This window comes from Nannospalax galili, unplaced genomic scaffold (assembly GCF_000622305.1).
Source record: "Nannospalax galili isolate Female #2095 unplaced genomic scaffold, S.galili_v1.0 scaffold159, whole genome shotgun sequence".
NCBI classification, from domain to species: Eukaryota; Metazoa; Chordata; class Mammalia; order Rodentia; family Spalacidae; genus Nannospalax; species Nannospalax galili.
The window spans coordinates 241072-260970 of NW_008343239.1; the positions used below are offsets into that span (position 1 = coordinate 241072).

At 41.9% G+C, this 19899-nt stretch overlaps 1 protein-coding gene across 1 annotated transcript in view; it reads right to left on the reverse strand.

Annotated features, from left to right (window-relative positions):
- Positions 1-19899, reverse strand: part of Uba2 (ubiquitin like modifier activating enzyme 2) — a 34429-nt gene that overhangs the window by 2620 nt on the left and 11910 nt on the right. Inside the window, exons 6-16 of the mRNA XM_008839440.2 lie at positions 18986-19107; positions 16871-16938; positions 16367-16488; positions 12771-12870; positions 11112-11278; positions 9019-9112; positions 8814-8926; positions 5976-6131; positions 4394-4490; positions 2224-2329; positions 579-715 (exon numbers count right to left, since the gene is read on the reverse strand). Of these exons, the coding sequence (XP_008837662.1) occupies positions 579-715; positions 2224-2329; positions 4394-4490; positions 5976-6131; positions 8814-8926; positions 9019-9112; positions 11112-11278; positions 12771-12870; positions 16367-16488; positions 16871-16938; positions 18986-19107 (1282 nt within the window). The remainder of the gene's footprint in view (positions 1-578; positions 716-2223; positions 2330-4393; positions 4491-5975; positions 6132-8813; positions 8927-9018; positions 9113-11111; positions 11279-12770; positions 12871-16366; positions 16489-16870; positions 16939-18985; positions 19108-19899) is intronic.

The window sequence follows — 19899 nt, forward strand, 5'->3', positions numbered from 1 at the left end:
AAAAAAGACCGAAAAAAGAATGCCAAAGCAAAGTGGTGAAATAATGGAGACAGAAGAGCATCTAGCCTCCAGCTTCCTGAGTAAAAGGAACAGAGGGGAGGTCAGGGACAACAGTCCAGTCAGAGACAGTGAAGAACCAGGTATCTGAAAAGGTGATAAGGTAGCAAGTGCGCACTGGAAACCCAGGGAATAAACCTGGCGTTTTTCGATAGGAAATTGCCATGCCGGAGTGCCATGCTTTCCCCAAAGCACCTGCTCACTCAAGTCAGATGCACTCATCTGCTGACCCCCAAACAGAACAGATAGTCTGCCACACAGGCAGAACCAACCACCCAGTGATTTCCAGGGAGGTCACTGACAGCTCCCACCTTGAAATCCATATAAGGAGATGGAGGAAAAGGATTCCATTTCCTCTAAGAATTTCCCCCAGTTTTAAAGGTCTTCATGGTTTATACACTCAAAGCTCTATCATAAAATAAATGGCACACCAACACACCTCTAGCATTTTTGGGTATTTAAGGCAACATTCACAAACATAGGCAACTGTTCCAGATCCACTGACATGGTAGGTGACTCACCTGTGGAGGTGGAAGGCTGGGCACCATCATCACTGCCATTGGTGATGCTTTTGGCAGGGTCTTCAGCTTGTTTGGGCCCCACTTTTTCTGGGGTATCACCAACCACCTCAAACTCCACATCCTTTCCTAGGTCTTCACTGTAAGAGAACCACACACTGTAAACTGGAACCACTACATGCACAGGAAAGCAGAGACCTCATACCCCAGAGTGAGCACCACACCTTGACCAGGTTCTGATCATCATGAAACTATCATACAGACTGCAGAACAGAATCCTGTGATAATTCAAGAACTCTAATTCAAATGATAAAAGCGGATGCAGTTTCAAGTCTGAACGGCTTTATCTTTCAAGATCTACAGCTTTTCATTGCTAACACAGAAAACAGAGTCAGAAAGTCTGCAGCTCAGTGTGACCCTTAGTCACCATTCCTTCAGCCCCTATGCCCAAAGACATGACACTCCACTATGACTTATCTCCCTGTTTCTGGGTCAGTTTCGAGGTGCTTTCTGGGTTCCCCATCCTTATAGGGGAACCTTATGTTTATACATGAATCCCCCAAACATGCATGAAGTCAAACAGATGACTTACATGCTTCTTAAGGGGGTTCTGTTTCCAGAAAGCTAAAACAGTAAGCTGAAACGGTAAGAAAAATCCCAACGCCCTAATTATGCTTCCTTTTTCAGACAGCACACAAAACTTCCAGTTTACTGTTCACGACTTCCTGGGTCTTTTCATTCCCAGTGAACACAAGTATGCCACCTCTACCTAGCTGGTGTCCAAGAGAGGTTAGAGATCACACACAGTGACATTTACCTTTGATTCCTTTATATAATTATGGAATTTATAGTTCTAATAACTCAAAGTCTTTGCCATCTTATGCTTTTTATAAATAAAGGTGTGCACCACCACGCCCAGCTAAAATGTAATAATTCTTTTTTTTTTGGTCTTTTGCTGTCTTGGAACTCACTATGTAGAACACGCTGGCCTTGAACTCACAAAGATCTGCCTGCCTCTGCCTCCTGAGTGCTGGGATTAAAGGTCTGCACCACCACGCCCAGCTAAAATGTAATATTCTTTAACCAGCTACCATAGATGTTTGCAAACAGACAGTAATATCATCAAAGCAAATGAACACCCAGCTAACACCACTCTAAACCCCTTTTCCACCAGGTCACTGGACTGATACACACACATACTTCATTCAGAGTATTAGTGCACAATGGACTAGAATGAACAAAAGGGGAAGAGGAGGGGCTGGAGAGGTGGCACAGTGTCAAAAGCACTTGGCTATTCTTGCAGAGGACCTGCGTTCAATTCCTAGCACCCACATGGCAGCTCATACCCATTCCTAACTCCAGTTCAAGGGGATCCAACCCCCTCTTCTGGCCTCTACAGTCACCAGGCATGCACACAGCACACTTACATACAGGTAGGCAAAACACTCATAAATTTTTCTTTTGGTCTTTTTGAGACAGGGTCTCCCTGTATCCTCAGCTGCCCTGGAACTCGCTATGTAGACCAGGCTGGCCTGGAACTCAAGAGATCCATCTACCTGCCTCTGCCTCCTGAGTGCTGGGATCAGTGGTGTGTGCCACCAAGCCTGGCTCAAATAATTTCTTAACCTTCAGCATTAACGGTTATTACCTATGAAGGATGTTGATCAATAAAGTATAATCCTGAAGGAAGTCATCTGCTTGAAGCCGGCTGCCATTCCTAATTCCAAATTCTGACAACTTCTTGGGGTTATTAGCTGGAAAATACGGAGAGAATGAAGGTTTAGTTACATCTCCACAGAGAAGGCAGATCAGTTCTTACAAAGCTAACCCTGGTATGGCTGGGCTGTGTCCCTCCATAGTTGGCATTCTGAAATCCTAATCCATAGCACCTAAGAAAGTGACCACTTCAAAAGATAGCTTTTGTTGTTTGTTTGTTTGTTTTTGTCTTTTTGAGACAGGGTCTCCCTGTAGCCCAGCTGTCCTGGAACTCACTATGTAGACCAGGCTGGCCTTGAACTCACAGGGATCCGCCTGCCTCTGCCTCCGAGTGCTGGGATTAAAGGCGTGCACCACCATGCCTGGCCAAAAGACAGCTTTTTAAAAGTGGTGATTAATGGGCTGGCAAGATGGCTCAGCAGCTAAAAGCATGGGCTGCTCTTGCAGAGGACCTGGGTTCGATACCCAGCAGCCACATGACAGCTAGCAACTGTCCTTAACTTCGGTGCCAGGGGATTGGATGTCTTCTTTTGTCCTCCTTGGGCACTGCATGACACGGGTGCACTTAACACATGTGCAGACAATACACACAAAATAAAAATATTTTTTTTAAAGTGGTGATTATGGGGCTGGAAAGATGGCTCAGCAGTTAAGCCATCACTGACTACTCTTGCAGAGGACCCGGGCTCGATTCCCAGCACCCACATGGCGGCTACAAACCATCCTTAGCTCCAGTTCCAGGGGAATCCAAAGCCCTTTTCTGACCTCTGAGGCATTGCACGGCATGGGCGTACTCACATACATGCAGGCAATACACTCATACACATAAAAAAAAAAGTGGTGATTAATTAAAAATAGCCCTTTGATGCACAGTGGCACATGTCTGTAATCTTAGCACTTAGAAGGTGGAGGAAGAGGATCAAGAACCCAAGGTCATCCTAAGTCCACATCAAGTTCAAATCCAGCATGGGCCAAAAAGGTCTTATACTCTGAGACTGGGGATGAAGACACAGACTGGCAAGAAGACTAAGAGGGAAGGAAACCTGCTCACACTGGCCTCAGAACTGCAGCCTCTAGGGCTGTGGGGCTGTTACAGCCGCAGCAAGTTAACACACTGAAGCATTAGGCACTTAGGAACTCAGCCCCAAATATTCAACTGCCAAAACCACTTTAAGTGGACCCAACAAGAAGGAACTATGAAAATCTCCATTCAAACAAATTAATTCTGGAATCCTGTAAGAGTCAAAGCAACTTTCAGAGTCCTTTAATATATTCTACTCACAAAGAGATTGTCAACCGCACTATCATCAACTTTTTAGTAAACTCAGCATATAGACTATAACTAACTTTTGGGGGACATAAAGACAGGTGGCTAGAATAGGGCTTGAATATTCAACCAGATTCCTAAATTAGACCAGTACCCAGCCAATGCACAACCGCTAATTACAGACAACCTAACAACTCAAACAGTTTTTCAACAAGTAATTACCAGTAATAAGAATCCTGACACTAAATCTTTTTTTAAAAGATGGTGTTGCCAGCTGGGTATGGTGGTGCATACCTTTAAACCCAGCACTCGGGAGGTAGAGGCAGGCAGGTCTCTGTGAGTTCAAGGCCAGCCTGGTCTACAGGGAGACCCCGTCTCAAAAAGACCAAAAAAAAAAAAAAGACTGTGTCGCATTTGTCCCAAGGTGGCCTCCAACTTGCTATGTAGCCAAGACTGTCCTTTTAACTTCTGATCTTCCCACTTTCACTTCTTGGGGGCTGGAATTATAGGTGTGTGTCACCATGACAGCTTTACACAGTGCTGGGGACCAAACCCAGGGCTTCGTGCATTCTAAGCTGGCATAATACCAACCAAGATACATCCCAGCCCAACACTAAATCTCAAGCAAGCTCAGTGGTAGAGTGGCTAACCAAGTACGTGCAAGGCTCTGGGTTTGATTCCCAGCACTGAAAAATAAATTCCCACTACGTAGCAAGAATGGGCTTATCTTAAGTCTTCCCCATTGAATAAAGACAGGCAAGGAGCAGCCAGCCAGTGAGTGCTTGTCCCTGCTTGAGGCTGGTCACCCATGAGATGGGACAGAGCAAGGTAATACCTTCAGTCTCTCCCTCTTCTGAAGATATCAGGATTGTCCCTTTCCCATCTTCAATTTGGACATCTGGCGCCACCATAGCAAACTTTTCTTTCACTATCTACAAAGAAAAAATTCAAGTATGAATTAACGTAGGTAATTAAAGACCATAAAAGCCCTAGACTTCTTTTCTATAAAGGTTTACTTTTCTTCTCCACTGGAAATAGTCTGTTATTCTTTTTATTTCTCTCGTATGTTTCTGCATGATACATGCATGTGAGTGCCAACACATACATGCCACAGCATACATGTGGAGATCAGAGGAAAATTTTCAAAGTTGGATCTTTCTTTTACCCTGAGACCCCAGACATCAAACTTAAGTTGTCAGGATTGTGCAGCAAGTGCTTTCCACCCCTGGGCCCTCCCACTGGCCCTACCCTATTCTTTCTTGGGGCTGGAGAGATGCCTCAGCAGTACTTATTGCTACTGCTAGTTTGTTCTTTTTCTATTCCTACACATTACAACTGGGCTGCACATGGGCACTACCCAGTCTGTGTCAACCCTGGGATGGAAGGTGTTTGACAGAAAAATGCCTTATAATCTCATCTCAGATAGCCTTTCTCTCCTTAAATTCCAAGATGCAACTTGGAATATTCTGCTAAATCCCATCTCCTTCTAAGGAATAATGGAAAATCTCTCTAGAGGTCTAAGCATTCCACTTGGAGGAGAAATTCCATTATGCCTAACAGTCAATTGTCTCCTATGAAAGACTGGCAAGCACCTTATGAGTGCAGCTCCCCACGGTCTACTGCTTCTCTATCAAACATGAGTGTGAGTATGTCTGCCTGTATAACCAGCTCCGGGAAGAAGGCCACCAATTGGAAAGGCTTATTCCCCTGCCTCAGGAGGTATGGAGCACAGTGAAGCACACAGTCAAAGGATAGCCCCTAAGTTTGGGCCTCAAGTAAGGAGTGACATCTTGGGAGGAACCAAAGGCCAGACGGATCTCAAAGCCTATCTCTCTCAGGCCAGCTCTGCATGTGACTCCTTGGAACAAAACTGGATCTCCTCAGGACTCGACTCAGCACTCTAGAACCAGAGCATGACAGAAAAGCCATGCACCATCACCACGCTACATCTCAGCAAATACTAACCCCTAGTTTGGAGGAACAAACACTGTCTAACATCTGGAGCACCTGAAGCACCACAGGTGCCCACAGCCTTCAAGACCAAGTTGTCGACTACAGCTTTGCTTTACTATAAACAGAAACTTTTCTTTAGCCAAGTATTATGAATGAAGTATCTGTTCACTACCATAGCCAAGACAACATAAGGATACCTGTCACCTGTCAAAAACACAGAATGTATTCGCTGTCTGTCTTCTGTTTGTCATGATACTGTGCCCCTCTGTGCACGTGGTACATACTCCACCCAAATATACCTACACCTTTCTAGGTCACAAGACACATACCCTGGAACCATAGATGGAGAAGCAGCCACAGCCTTACAGAGCCATGATCTGTTCAGTTTGTTACAGTGACACTGTAAAGGCTAAGTCAGAACTTAGATTCTTTTTAAAAGGAAGAGAAGTGGCCCTCAAGTGTACCTTATCCTGTAAGGTGAGGACGGTCACTTTATGGACATTCAGCCGCACAGTCACTTCTGGCTTGCTGGCACACACGTAACAATTGGGATTGGGAGGATCCAGTGCACAAGGCACGAGGAGCTTCTTTCTTGGATTTGGTTGTTTATTCAAAAAAATCTTCAGAGAAAAAACACAAGTAGGAATTAGAAATGTTACAATTTTATACGTGAGCCTAAAATCTTGTTTAATGTATATCCAATCAGAAAATAGCTTGAATATTCCCCTTTGATGTTAAAAAAAAAAAGGCCAGGAAGAACTTATAGCAACGGTGACAGCATGCACAAGACCCAAACCAGAAAAACCCAGCATAGAAGGGAAAATGAGTAAGAAGCCTCAACCTTAGCTAAGGAACTATTGGCAGCTGATAGCTGCTGGATGAGGGAGAGTTGGTCTTCTTAAAGGGAGCAACACTACTTAGGCTGAACAGGCTCTAGTGGATGAACTCAACACCAAGGGACATCTGGGGATACAAACTTGACTCAAGAGGTCTTAATATATATGACCAAATGGCAGGAGGAGTGAGCCCCAAGGGAAGTCAGGGCTACATAGTGAGACCATATCTCAAAACGGCAGCAACAACAAAAGAATCAGGAAAATCATGAGCTTTATAGGAGTCATGGTTTTGTAACCGTTTCTGATCCGATACTATGGAGAAGGGTGGGCATAATGAAAAAGACACCTCCTTGGTATGACACAAGACACACCCAGTATTTATGCTTATCAACTTTTAACCACTCTCAACAAGACCAGTATTTAGGCAATTAATGATAATGTTTTAAAAGACATCTGGAACCAAAGCGACAGCCTTTCCAAACAAAATGTGATGATTCAAATTTTGAGAAAATTAGGGATATAAATAATAATTTAAAATAATTAAAGAAAAAATGATGTAGTTCTGGTAGTAACATCATTTCTGAAATATCTATACAGGAAACAAAACTAAGAACCAAGGTAGGCCAGGTGGAATGGCACATGCCTTTAATCACAGTACTCAGGAGGCAGAGGCAGGCAGATCTGAGTTCCAGGTCACCTGGGGCTATGGGGAGACTCTGTCTTAAAAAAAAGAAAAGAAAAAAAACCCTCATACATAAAAACCCAAAGATTCCTCCAGCTTAGAGAGAAGCCAGTCCATCAACCAGAGAGCAAAGCCTCCCCCCGCTCCCTCTCTAACCATTCTCTACGATGCATGCATGTCATGGAGCATGTCCGGAAGCAAACTGGATAGACTAAGCAGAGCAAAGGGGAGAAGAGATTTATATGACTTGGGGCTTCATCAGGACAGAAAGTGTTCAAAAGGAATCAACAGTAATGGAGTACAACTGAGGCTGTGGCCTGCAACACAGCGTGTTATACACAAGACCATTAACACCCAAACTAACATGATTAATCCACTCTGATACGTATTTAACTGTGAACAAATGAAATTCAGCCACTTTAAGTGGGAACAGTCCAACAGTGGACAGATACTTCTATCTCAATAACCAGTGGTCTGTGAGCTAAAATGGATACTGAAATCTGTAGGAAAAGTTCAGCTTGTTGTAAAAATGGACTGTCTTTTTAAAAAAGTTCTCAGAAATTAAAAACATGGCAGTGAAAATTAAACTTTAATAAAAAAAATCAAGCTGGGGGGCCGGAGAGACAGCGCTGCACTTAAAAAGCACTGACTACTGCTCTTGCAGAGGACCTGAATTCAATTCTCAGCACCCACACGTTGGCAGCTAAAAACCACCTGTAACTCCAGTTCCAGGGGATCCAACGCCCTCTTTGGCCTCCGTGGGCACTGCATGACTTCAGTGTACCTACCTACATGCAGGCAATACACTTACACACATTAAAAAAAAGAGAAAAAAGAAAAAAGCCGGGTGTAGGCCAACCTGGTCTTTATAGTGAGTTTCAGGCCAGCTGGGGCTGCAGGGAGACCCTGTCTCAAAGACACAAAAAAAAAAAAAAAAATCAGGCTGGGCATGGAGGTGCACATGATTCTAGTATTTGGGAGGCAAAGCCATGAGGATAGGTCAGGCCATCCTTAGTTACAAAGTGAGGTCAACCTGGGCTATGTGAGACTCTTAAAAAACCAAAAACCCTTAGAAAAATATTTTTGAGAGGGCTGGAGAGATGGCTCAGTGGTTAAGAACACTGGCTGTTCTTGCAGAACACCTGGGTTCAAATCCCAGCACCCACATGGCAGCTAACAACTGTCTGTAACTCCAGTTCCAGGGGATCCGAGAGCCTCTTCTGTCCTCTGTGGGCACTGTACAAAACGGGTACACTTACCTACATGCAGGCAATACACACATGCACATAAAATAATAAATACTTTTTAAAATATGTATTTTTGGGCAAGAAAGATGGCTCAGTGGTTAACAGCACTCATCAGCTGCTCTTGTAGAGGACCCAGCACCCACATGGAAGCTAACAATAATCCTTAACTCCAGTTCCAAAGGATCCAAAGCTCTCTTCTGGCCTCCATGGGCACTGTATGCATGGGTGTACTTACATACATGCAGGCTGAGTCATCTCTCCAGTCCCTCAAAAGCATTTGTCAGTAGGAGAAGCACTTGACTAGCTAGCATGACTCCCTGGGTTTGAGGTCAGAAGAGGTCATTGGCTCCCTTGGAACTGGAGTTACAAACGGGTTAACTCCAGTTCCAGGGGAATCCAACGCCTTCTTCTGACCTCCACGGCATTGTATGACATGGGTGCACTCACATACATGTAGGCAATAACACTCATACACATAAAATAAAAATAATAAATATTTAAAACAAACAACAACAGAACAGAAATACAAATACTCACTGTTCTACACTGGTCTATTTTTCCAGACAAAATCTTTAATCCTTCCAATACTATCAATCCGGCAATCACTGCATTAGTAGTAGCGATTGCAGGAATAATGTTTCCCGCCATTGCTAAAAGATGAAAAGACAAGCATGTTAAGCTGTTAAAGGCGAATGTCCACACTGAGGTTTTGACGATACAACTGAAGTACAAAACAACTTACATTTTATATCAAATCTGCTCTTCATATTCATGCTGAAAATATGCATCCTGAGGTTTGCAGCAGAGGTGACAAAATCCATCGCAGATGGGTCATCCTGCCAGACAGAAATGACAAGATTTCCCACAATCAGTCATCTGACTAGCACTGCTTTCAGAAGAGTCATTTTTACTTGTTTATGACATTGTAGCCAGAACATCATGATGTTGAGGCCTCACAGTGAGTAGCACAGAGGCTGGCCATAAGGGGCGGGGGCCAATCTGCTTTTCTAGACAGAGTGTGTGACAAGAACACCAAGAACCACTACTCTTTAACTGGAGCTACAGACGGTTGTTAGCCACCACGTGGGTGCTGGGAACCAAACCCAGGTCCCCTGTAAGAGCAACCAGGGCTCTTAACCACTGAGACATCTCTCCAGGTCTTCTACCTCTATTTTTTGCTAAGCTCTTGAGTGAATCTTGAGTGAATGCAGCTACTTCACTCTAGAAAATGCCTTTATTAATGTCTTTATTCTTTTTTTTTTTTTTGGTGGTCCTTTTAAGACAGGGTCTCCCTGTAGCCCCCAGTTGACCTGGAACTATGTAGACCAGGCTGGCCTTGAACTCACCAAGATCCGCCTGCCTCTGCCTCCAGAGTGCTGGGATTAAAGGCGAGCGCCACCATGCCCAGCTATAGAAAATGCCTTTAAAGAAATGGTTTATAGGCTGGGCATGGTGGTGCACACCTTTGATCCTAGTGCTTGGGAGGCACATCTCTGTGAGTTCAAGGCAGCCTGGTCTGCTTAGTGAGTTCTAGGCCAGCTGGGGCTACAGGGAGACCCTGTCTCAAAAAGACCAAAAGGAAAAAGAAATGGCTTATGATACCATTAGGTATACAATCACTAGGGAAGTACTCCTCAGTTCTATGGGCTCCTTATTTGGCCCCAGTGAATAAATACTTTCCAAATCACTAGAATAACAAAGAAAATATTTTAAAGCCTACCATTTTTATCACATTAACCCAAGAGACTAGTGTTTACAAGAATTTCAAAATTCTAAATTTACCAGTTTTGTTTTTAGATGTCTGATTCAACCAAAGTTTCAAAATTCATACAAAGTGATTCTAAAGCTGGTTTCCTTTTACTCTGAAACCCACAGCATTTTTTTTCCTCCTGCCCATGCTTGGGATTGAGAGCAAGGCCTCATGTAGGTGAGCACTCTACTAATGAGGCAAGGCACATTCTTGGCCGCCAGGGCAAATCTTTACAGATGTAGAACACACAAGCTTTGGTCATTCTCTGCTACACAGGGAATTTGAGTTCAGCCTGGGCTAGACACCCTGCCCCAAACACAACAAAAATCAGAAAAATTTCATCTTTTTTTGTATCGAAAAGTCTGACCTTTTTTTTTTGAGACAGGTTCTCAAGTCTGTCATCTAGACTGGCCTCAAACTTGGTAATCCTACCTCACTCTCCCAAGTGCCGGAATACAGGGGTGAGCTACCACTCTTGGCTTTTCTTTTGGACTTCTGAAACATGGGGTCTACTTCAACAGAAAAGCAATTTTACAACTGGGTGTGGCAGTGCATGCTCTCAACAAATTCAAGGCCAACCTGAGCTACATAGTGAGATCCTATCTCATAAAACAAGAGCTAAAGATGTATCTTGGTAGTACAGTATTTGTCTAGCTTAGAAAGGCCCTAGGCTCAATCCCCCATATACATGTATATGTGTGCACCTGCATGAAAGCAGGGAATTTACTGTTTTCAAGGTCAAATTAGGCAAGTGAGCTGCTGGTTCTCAAGCACGTTCACCTCTATTAATTTATCTGTTACATATGAGTTTTAAGCCTGCTCCTCTAAGTCAGTGAAACATTCCACTATAGTAAATTATGTTTCTAGTCAATACAATCAAACTGAATACATTACTAGAATCCAAAATGAAATTTTTTGATACTGCTTAAATTTATATACAGAAAGTCCTAATTCAAATACAGTAATGGGGGATGAATACATTTACACCAAGTAAGTACCACCCCCCAAAAGGTTAACTTCTTTTACAGCTCAGGAACAAAGATAGAAATTAGGTATGAAAGTAAGTGATACATTTTCAAACAAACCTTATCCCATATGAGCTCAGCTCCATCCCCCTTTTCTGCTAAATGAACTCTCAAAGTTTCAATGCTCTTTGAAAAAAGACTTGCATAGCTCTTTAAATCTAGAACTTGCTGGTCTTTCAAACCTAACTGCGGTTCGTTTTGTTGATCGGATGCATTGGCTTCATCTCCTAAAAATAAATAAGAAATTTTAATAAACATCCTACTTCTACAATGTATTCTATTTAACAAATTCAACTCTTGACCATTAAGAAAATTTTTTAATAAAGCACATTTCATTTAAATAATCATCTATATAAGTATTTGTACAAGAAAACTGTTCAACTTGAAATGGAAAGATCTACGATCATGTTAGAATTCAAATTACTGGTGGATTCAAGAACATAATGTAGCTAAAAAGATAAGAGTCACACTATGCCCAGTACAGTCAGCACTTTGATGAGTGGAAGCTATCGTCAGGCTACAGTTTACCTACTCCATTAAGGAAATTGTACTGCTGAGAACTGCCAAGTTTCAAGTTTCCTGGGACCCTACAAGTCCCACTATGCTCCTAACTGCATTGTAGCTGAGAAAGGGGTCACAGTATGCTAAGGTAGAAGAGGAGAAGGAAGTACAATAGTTTTACTTCCTTGAATTAAAAAAAATTTTTTTTTGGTCTTTTGAGACAGGGTCTTCCCTGTAGCCCCAGCTAGCTGTGTAAACCAGGCTGGCCTCGAACTCATGGAGATCAGCCTGCCTCTTCCTTGAGTGCTGGGATTAAAGGCGTGTGCCAACAGGCCTGGCTGAAATAAAAATTTTAAACACCTTTAATCCAGCACTTGGGAGGCAGAGGCAAATTTTGAGTTTGAGGCCAGCCTGGTTTAGTTACAGACCAGCTAGTGTGCTACACAGTGAGACCCTGTCTCACAAACAAAAACTAAAACCAAAAAACAAATCCAAAACAACAACAAAACCCCCACAACCTCTCTCCACATTTTAATATTTATTTTAAAAAATATTTTATGGAGATACAAGATGTTGTGTGTGCAGCTGAGGGCTGGAGGAAAAGACGGCGGTCTCCACAGGTGGATGCAGAGCATAATGGCAAAATGTCTATAGCATTAAGGTTGTGCTTCAAGAGCTAAGACGTCTAACAATGTCCAAAGAAAACATGAAGCTTCCACAGCCACCAGAAGGACTGACCTATAGCAAGTAATTATAAACTTGTCTTAAATCAACAAACTTCTACTTATGTTAATGTCTGGGAATTGAACCCAGGTTCTCTACAAGAGCAGCCAATGCTCTTAACCACTGAGCCAGCTCTCCAGCCCCCAACATTTTAGGGTTTTTTAAAGATGTTTTTCTAAATTAAATCTTGAAATCACGACAAGGGTAAAAGGCAGATTCATATACGTGCTCCTCACAATACTTTGAGGAAATAATGAAACAACATCCTAACCTAGCTAAATGACACTCAACTAAAAAGAACAGCTAGTCTGTAAACGACACACTCCATTGGTGGGCCGCACATCTCTCTGGGATGCTGGGAGTTGCTACTTCTCTAAGTGGTGTGTCTAATGACTTATCTTTACAATTTAAAATTATTAGAACATATAAATATGTTCTAATAACAGGCAATGAAACGCAGTTTAGGTTCACTAAGGATTGAAGTGTTCTTTTTACCTTGACTCTGTACTTCAGCCCAATCCAGGGGAACTGGAGGCTTCCTTTTGCGCCATAGTTTATCCATTGTCAATAGATACCTGATGTCATCTTTAAAAAGCTAAAATAAACGAATAAATCCCATGAGTCCTTACAGACCTCAAATTGATAAAATGTACCAAATTTCTTTGATTTATTACAGTCATATTATAAAATCAGATTCAAAGACAGTAGAGTGGCTGGCATGGTAGTGCATGCCTACATGTAGCACTCAGGAGACAGGCAGCCAGATCTGAGTTTGAGGCTACCCTGGTCTACATAGCTAGTTCCAGGCCAGCTGGGGCTACAGGGAGCCCCTGTCTAAAAAAAAAAAAAAAAAAAATAGTAGAGTGACAATTTTTAAAACCATAGTAAAAGTTCAAAAACTTGGAGAAGACAGGGTGACAAGGTGAGGAAGCTCTAAACTCTGCAGACTGCCCTCCCTTCTGTCACACCCCAAACCACCCAACACCAAAGATCAGTCTGAAGCCCAATGAAAAACTAAAGGGCTCAATAAAGACTACCAACTCCAAAGAACACAATCACCGAACACAGACACACTGGTGGGTACTATCTCCCAGCCTGTGACTACACACCAGGAAAGCACACACACTAAACTTGTTATTTTCCCTGTTCAGTGCTGAGATTGAACCTAGGGCCTTGGACAGACTAAGCAAGTGCTCTACCACTGATTAGAGCCCAGCCACAGAATTTCTATACTATTGTAATTTGAAAACATGCTCCCCCCAATAAAAGACAAAAACGAAGCACCAAAACTCTTAAATAGATTACTACAAGATCATGTAGACTAAGAAGATGTGTTAAGATTTCAGGGACTAAAAAACATTATTTTTCCAGCTGGCCAGAACTTGCTATGTAGACCAGACTGGCCTCAATCTCATAGATAGCCCCTACTACCTGATTTCTGAGATTAAATATGTGCTCCACCACACGCAGCTCTCATTAGAAAAATTCATTGTATGTTTCAAAACAATTTTTATTGTATTATTATTTTGTGTGTGGCACATGTACAATGGAACCTCTACACCTGAGGCACAGGGAACATACTAGAAGAGGGTGCAAAGAGAATACTAACACATCTTTCAACTCTTATCGGCGGAGCTTCCTAATGCAGCAGATGATGGTTAAACAGGAAATGAAAACAGTCCAAAAGGCAGAGAATAAGACTACAGAGTGTGTCCCTGGATAGTGCACCTATATCAAACTTCTGTCATCCAGGGCTTAGAGCCCATTGCTGATGAGGGACTGGAAAAATTGTAAGAGCCAGGGCTGGTGGAGGATCACAAGGAAACAAGAGTTTTCCAAACAGCTGTGAAGTTGTTTTTATGAGCTTACAGCAATGGTGACAACATGCCCAAGACCTATACAGGCTCAAATCAGACAAAACCCCAGCATATAAGGAGGAAATGTGTGAGAACCCCTGACATGAACTAAGAAACTGTTGGCAACCAATGACTACACGAAGAAGGAAAGTTGTTTTTCTATCAGGGAGTGACACTAAGCTGGTAGGCCAGACGCCTGTAGATAGATTCACATCAATGGACATTTGGGAGCACAGACTTGGATTGGTAGACCTTAAAATTTATGACAAAATGCATGAACACTGGCAGGGGGATATGGTTGCAGAAAGAGGAAGGGGTCTAAACATGATTGAGATGTGTTGTATTAAATTCACAAAAAAAATCAATAAAAAAATAAGAAAACTTTCATAACAAAAGTTATGGAAGTCACAGTGTAATAATATCACTGCAGTATGATAATTTGGAAAATAAAAGGATTTTAAGGAAAAACTAAGAGAAAAAAAATTATTTTATTTATTACTTTTATGTATATGAGTGTATCGCCTGCATGTAAGTGAATTGCATTCATGTTGCGCAGTGCCCATGGAGGCCAGAAAAGGGTGCTGGATCCCCTTGAACTGGAGTTACAGATGGTTGTTAGCTGCCATGTGTGTGCTGGTAACTGAACCCAGGTCTTCCTCCAGAGTACCAATTGCTTTTAACCACGGAGCCATCTTGCCAGCCCCCATTCAGGTTTATTTTGTTTTGTTTTGAGACAGGGTCTCACTATTAAGCTCTGGCTGGCTTCAAACACAGTGATCCCAGAATACTGGGATTAAAGGGTGCTACCATGCCTGCCCATTAAAAAAAGCTTTTAACGGGCTGGAGAGATGGCTCAGAGGTTAAGAGCACTGGCTGCTCTTGTAGAGGACCTGGGTTCAATTCTCAGGACCCATAAGGCAGCTAACAACATTCTGTAGCTCCAGTTCCAGGGGCTCTGATGCCCTCTTCTGACCTCTGTGGGCACTCCATGACAGGGGTGTACTTACATGCAGGCAATACACTCATACACATAAAATATAGATAAAGTATTTTTGTAAAAAAGCTTTTAAAACAGAAGTGAGGATAAAATAATAAACAGAAGCAAGGGCTTAGCTGACTAGTAATAAAGTAGGCAAAACTAAAACCATCCCGAAGACTTCTCTAGAAATACTGAGTAGAAAATAGCAATTATTAATGAAGAACAAAAGGTGTAGGATTCAAGGGTGATTTAGAACACATGAGCCAAACTGCTAACAGAAGACCCGAGTAGGAAAGAGATGAGAACAAAGATAGGAAGTAGCAGGAAATTGGTTATAAAGAAACCAAGTTCTCGTGGGCTGGTGGCACAACCCCATAATTCCAGCACTCTGGACGTGGAGGCGGGAGGATCAGGAGTTTAAGGCTACCCTAAGTTATATTCAGAGTTGAGGGTTACAGGAGACCTTGTTACAGAAAATAAAATCAAAGCAAAACAAACGGCTACAGAAAGAAAGCCAAATTCTGTGAAAGTGACATTGGAAAGACCAACAGAGTATACAGCCAATCTGTACTGGCTGCCTCTAGAGATGCTTGCACTTGGCACAGGCACTAAAATTTCCCAACCTGCTTAATATGACTACAGTTTTATTTTTTAAAAATATTTTATTATCCTTTTTGTGTGTGTATGAGTGTATCGCCTGCATGTATCTAACTGCACATATGTCGTGCAATGTCTGTTGAGGTAAGAAGTGGGCGTTGGCTCCCCTGGAACTTAACAGCTGAGACATCCATTCAGCCCTTATTTATTTTTTTGAGACAAGGTCTCCCTGTATTCTCAGCTGGCCTGGAATTTGCTATGTAGAACAGGCGGACTATGATCTCACAGATATTCACCTGCCTCTGAGATTAAAGGCACGTACGTACTGTCATGCCCAGCTTTACAATCATTTTGTTAGGATATCAGCACATAGCTAAAAAGTAACTCAAGTTTTATGTACTACGTTAAAGACTCAGAATAACATATTCATATATGATTTGAGATTGGCAAGATGGCTCAGTGGGTAAATGACTTCCCCACATTCACCTTGGCACTCTTGTGCCCACACCCCCTAAAAGATAAAAAATAAAATAAAAAATTTTTAAATAAGTACAAAGAGTAAAGCTAGCTGGGATACAACCTTCAGTGGAAGAATCCTGTTATTATGTGAGGGGCCCTGGATTAGATTGCCAGGACCACGGAGAAGAAAAGAAGCTAACCTTCGTAAACAGTTTAACTGGATCATAGCCAGTTGACTTAGCCCATTCCTTAGTGGAAATACGCTTAATGTCTCCATCTTCATTAGATGCTCGGGCTCTGGCTTCAGCTTCTGTTGGTTCCCCTATAAAACAAACATTGTATTTCCAATATGGAGTAAGTTCTTACCTGTAGGAGAAAAGAGTCACTCAACAAAGTCACCTGTGTGCAACATTCTGAGTTGAAAGATAGTAACAACATGCTTATCAGCATCTTTTTGTGCCTCAGTTATAAATAAATAGAAGCTGGCCCTGCTCCCAGCCTCAATGATTAGATGTGTGAAATCTCTCATTCTAGTTTCCCCATCAGTGAAATGAACCACTTCTTTGGCAAACAGCTTTTGAAAGGAAATAAGACACCAAGCACATGACAGCAACCATTACTTCCCTCCTAATCCACCACTGTTAGATTAGCAAAATAAAGGCAACCGTCACTAATGATGAAATTAAGTCTAAAAGTTTACTCACAAGCAGCTTCAGGATCAGCTCTGTCAGGTGACACTTCTTGATCAGCATCTTCCTCTCCAAAAAGCTGGCTATAATTTAAGAGTAATAAATATTTACACAGAAGGCATTCAGAATAAATATGATTATTTTCCCACAAATAATTAACTTGAAATATTCTGAATGTCTGAAGGGATAGAGCCAATAATTAACAATCACAGTACCTAAGCCAAAGAGCATTAAAGCAATTTGTTCGGAGTTTGCTGATGCCACAAAAGATAATTTTTGGCTATATATCTATTTTTATCAGCTAGGTTCTGTACATGCCAATTTTAAAGCCTGTCATCAAAAACAAAAAGAAAAACAAAACAAACAAATAGCCGGGCGTGGTTGTGCACGCCTTTAATCCCAGCACTCGGGAGGCAGAGGCAGGTGGATCTCTGTGAGTTCTAGGCCAGCCTGCTCTACATAGTGAGTTCCAGGACAGCTGGGGCTACAGGGAGACCCTGTCTCAAAAAGACAAAAAAAAAAAAAAACCCACAAAACACCAGGGAAGGTGGGGCTGGAAAGATGGGTCAGTGGTTAAAAGCACTGACTGCTCTTACAGAGGACTCAGGTTCAGTTCCTAGCACCCACCAAGGCATTCAATACCCTCTTCTGGCCTCCATGAGCATTGTACAACATGGGTATACTTACATACATACAGGCAAAAAACTCAAATACATAAAACAAAAATAAATATTAAAAAAATTGTTCCTTGAGGATATTTTCTCCTATAATATTTAAGTGTTTCCTGTTACATCTAGACCCTTAATCTACCCTGATTTAGACATATTCCTTAGAAAGTAAGACTTTTTCACCCACACTGAAACCAACCACACCTTCTTACATCTGAGATCTATAGGATTTTGGTCATGAGATCAAGAGTCTGTATCAGTAAAAATTACTTTTAGTTTACATTAAATCTTGACTTCTGTTGGGGGAGATCATCCACCTTATCGTTCCCTTCTATTTTTCAAAGCCAGGCATGGCAACACACGCCTTTAATCCCAGCACCCAGGAGGCAGAGGCAGGGGAATCTCTGAGTTTGAGGCTAGCCTGGTCTACATATTCGAGTTCCAGTCCAGTCAGCTACATACATAGTAAGACCCTGTCTCCAAACTAAAATAAATAAAGACATATCTCTATGAGTTCCAGGTCAACCTGGTCTACATAGCAAGCGCTATGCCAGCAAAAGCTACATAATAAGATCCTGTCTCAAAAATAAAACAACAACAACAAAAAAAACAAAATAGAGTGACAGGACAACCAATGTGGTGATGGGAGTCTGGAAAAGACTAGGTAATAACTATGGACATGTAATAGTTCCTGATGTCATAAGTACAGCTTCCTTAGTCACGACACACATAGCTCACTTAAGTTAAATGTTATGGGAAAACTACTATGGGAATACATGCCAACTCTGTCTTCTCACTTTTCTGTAAATCTGTGTGCTGAAGTTATACTTACCCAGCTCTGCTATTTGGTAATCACACTTGTTGATTTTGTTCTTTTTCAACTATATGCTTCCTTTTTTCACTGTGTTACGTTTTAATATATTCTGGGGCTCACTTCCTCATTTAAACTTGGTTCTTATTATCATAAATGCTCAGTCTTTCTTCATGTATGTAAACCTCTAACTCTACCTCCAAGGACCACACTCAAGGAATGGAAGGAGTTTGAGGGTATGTTCTACAGTGTTGGTTGTGGATGGGCTGCACAGGGCTAGGGTTAGAACCCAGCACTTCAGCACACCAGGCAAGTGTTCTCTACTGTCGTACCCCAGGCCTACTAAGTATTTTTAACTTCCATTATGATATCTTGTCTAACCAATGGGTTATTTTTAAGTATGTTTTCATATTTCCAAATGTACATATTTGTACTTATTTAGTTGCATGCCTATCTCCAATACCAGACTAAACATGCTAAATGTCATCTACAGCATGCAAAGAATGCTGCTGAATTTAACCCAGGAAAACCTGTAGTGTCCCTCCACCATAGTTAACCATTGTAAATACAGCCTAAGATATTTAAGTAAAAATGACCTCATTTCCCATTAGCAGTATTGAAAAATATGCTCAGAAGTATATATTATCTTACTTGAACAAATACTTTGCCCAAACGATGCAATGAATGGGTTCTGAAGGGGTGTTCCGAATTGTGCAGCCAGGAAACGTTCTCTGGGTTGGCTTAGGATGACATTCATAACATTCAGTCACACCCTATGAAGTTAGGACAGAAAAACATATTTATTCTATGATGATGGCTATTACAAGGTAGGGTTACTGTAAACATTCCATTCCCTCACCTACATTCCATCTGGGTTTTATGTTGTCAAGGCTGAGCTAGGACTCCTGACTCTCACAAAGCCAGCAGGAAAAAGACATTGCAGTGCAATTCCAAATCAGAATTTTACCTGGTTTCACTAAACAGAAAGGAAAACTACCAAAAGGCAACTTTCCAACCAATTACTTCAAAAAGGTAAAATGTCAAGTTAAAAGCCATACTCTTAGCTGGCTGATGGCACATACCTTTAAACCCAGCACTCAGGAGGCAAAGGCACAGGACTTTCTGTGAGATTGAGGCCAACGTGCTCTACATAGAGTTCCTGGCCAGCTGGGTATACGGGGAGACCCTATCACTTTCTCTCTCCTCACACAGCACACAAAGATCATGCCATACACTTGAGGTATTAAAAAAATAAACCGGCCTGGGCCTGCACAACCTGCCAGCCTCTCTCCAGGTAAGTCCATCAAGTCTTCCATGCCTTGACTCCCCAGCCTCATTCACCCCCCTTTTATAATAAAAATTCCTTTTATAAAGCCAGCATCACTCTCATACCAAAGCCTGGTAAAGATACAACCAAAAAAGAAAACTATAGACCCATATCCTTAATGAACACAGATACAAAAATTCTCAACAAGACACTTGCAAACCGCATACAGACACACATCAAAAAGATCATCCACCATGATCAAGTCAGCTTTATCCAAGAGATGTAGGGATGGTTCAAT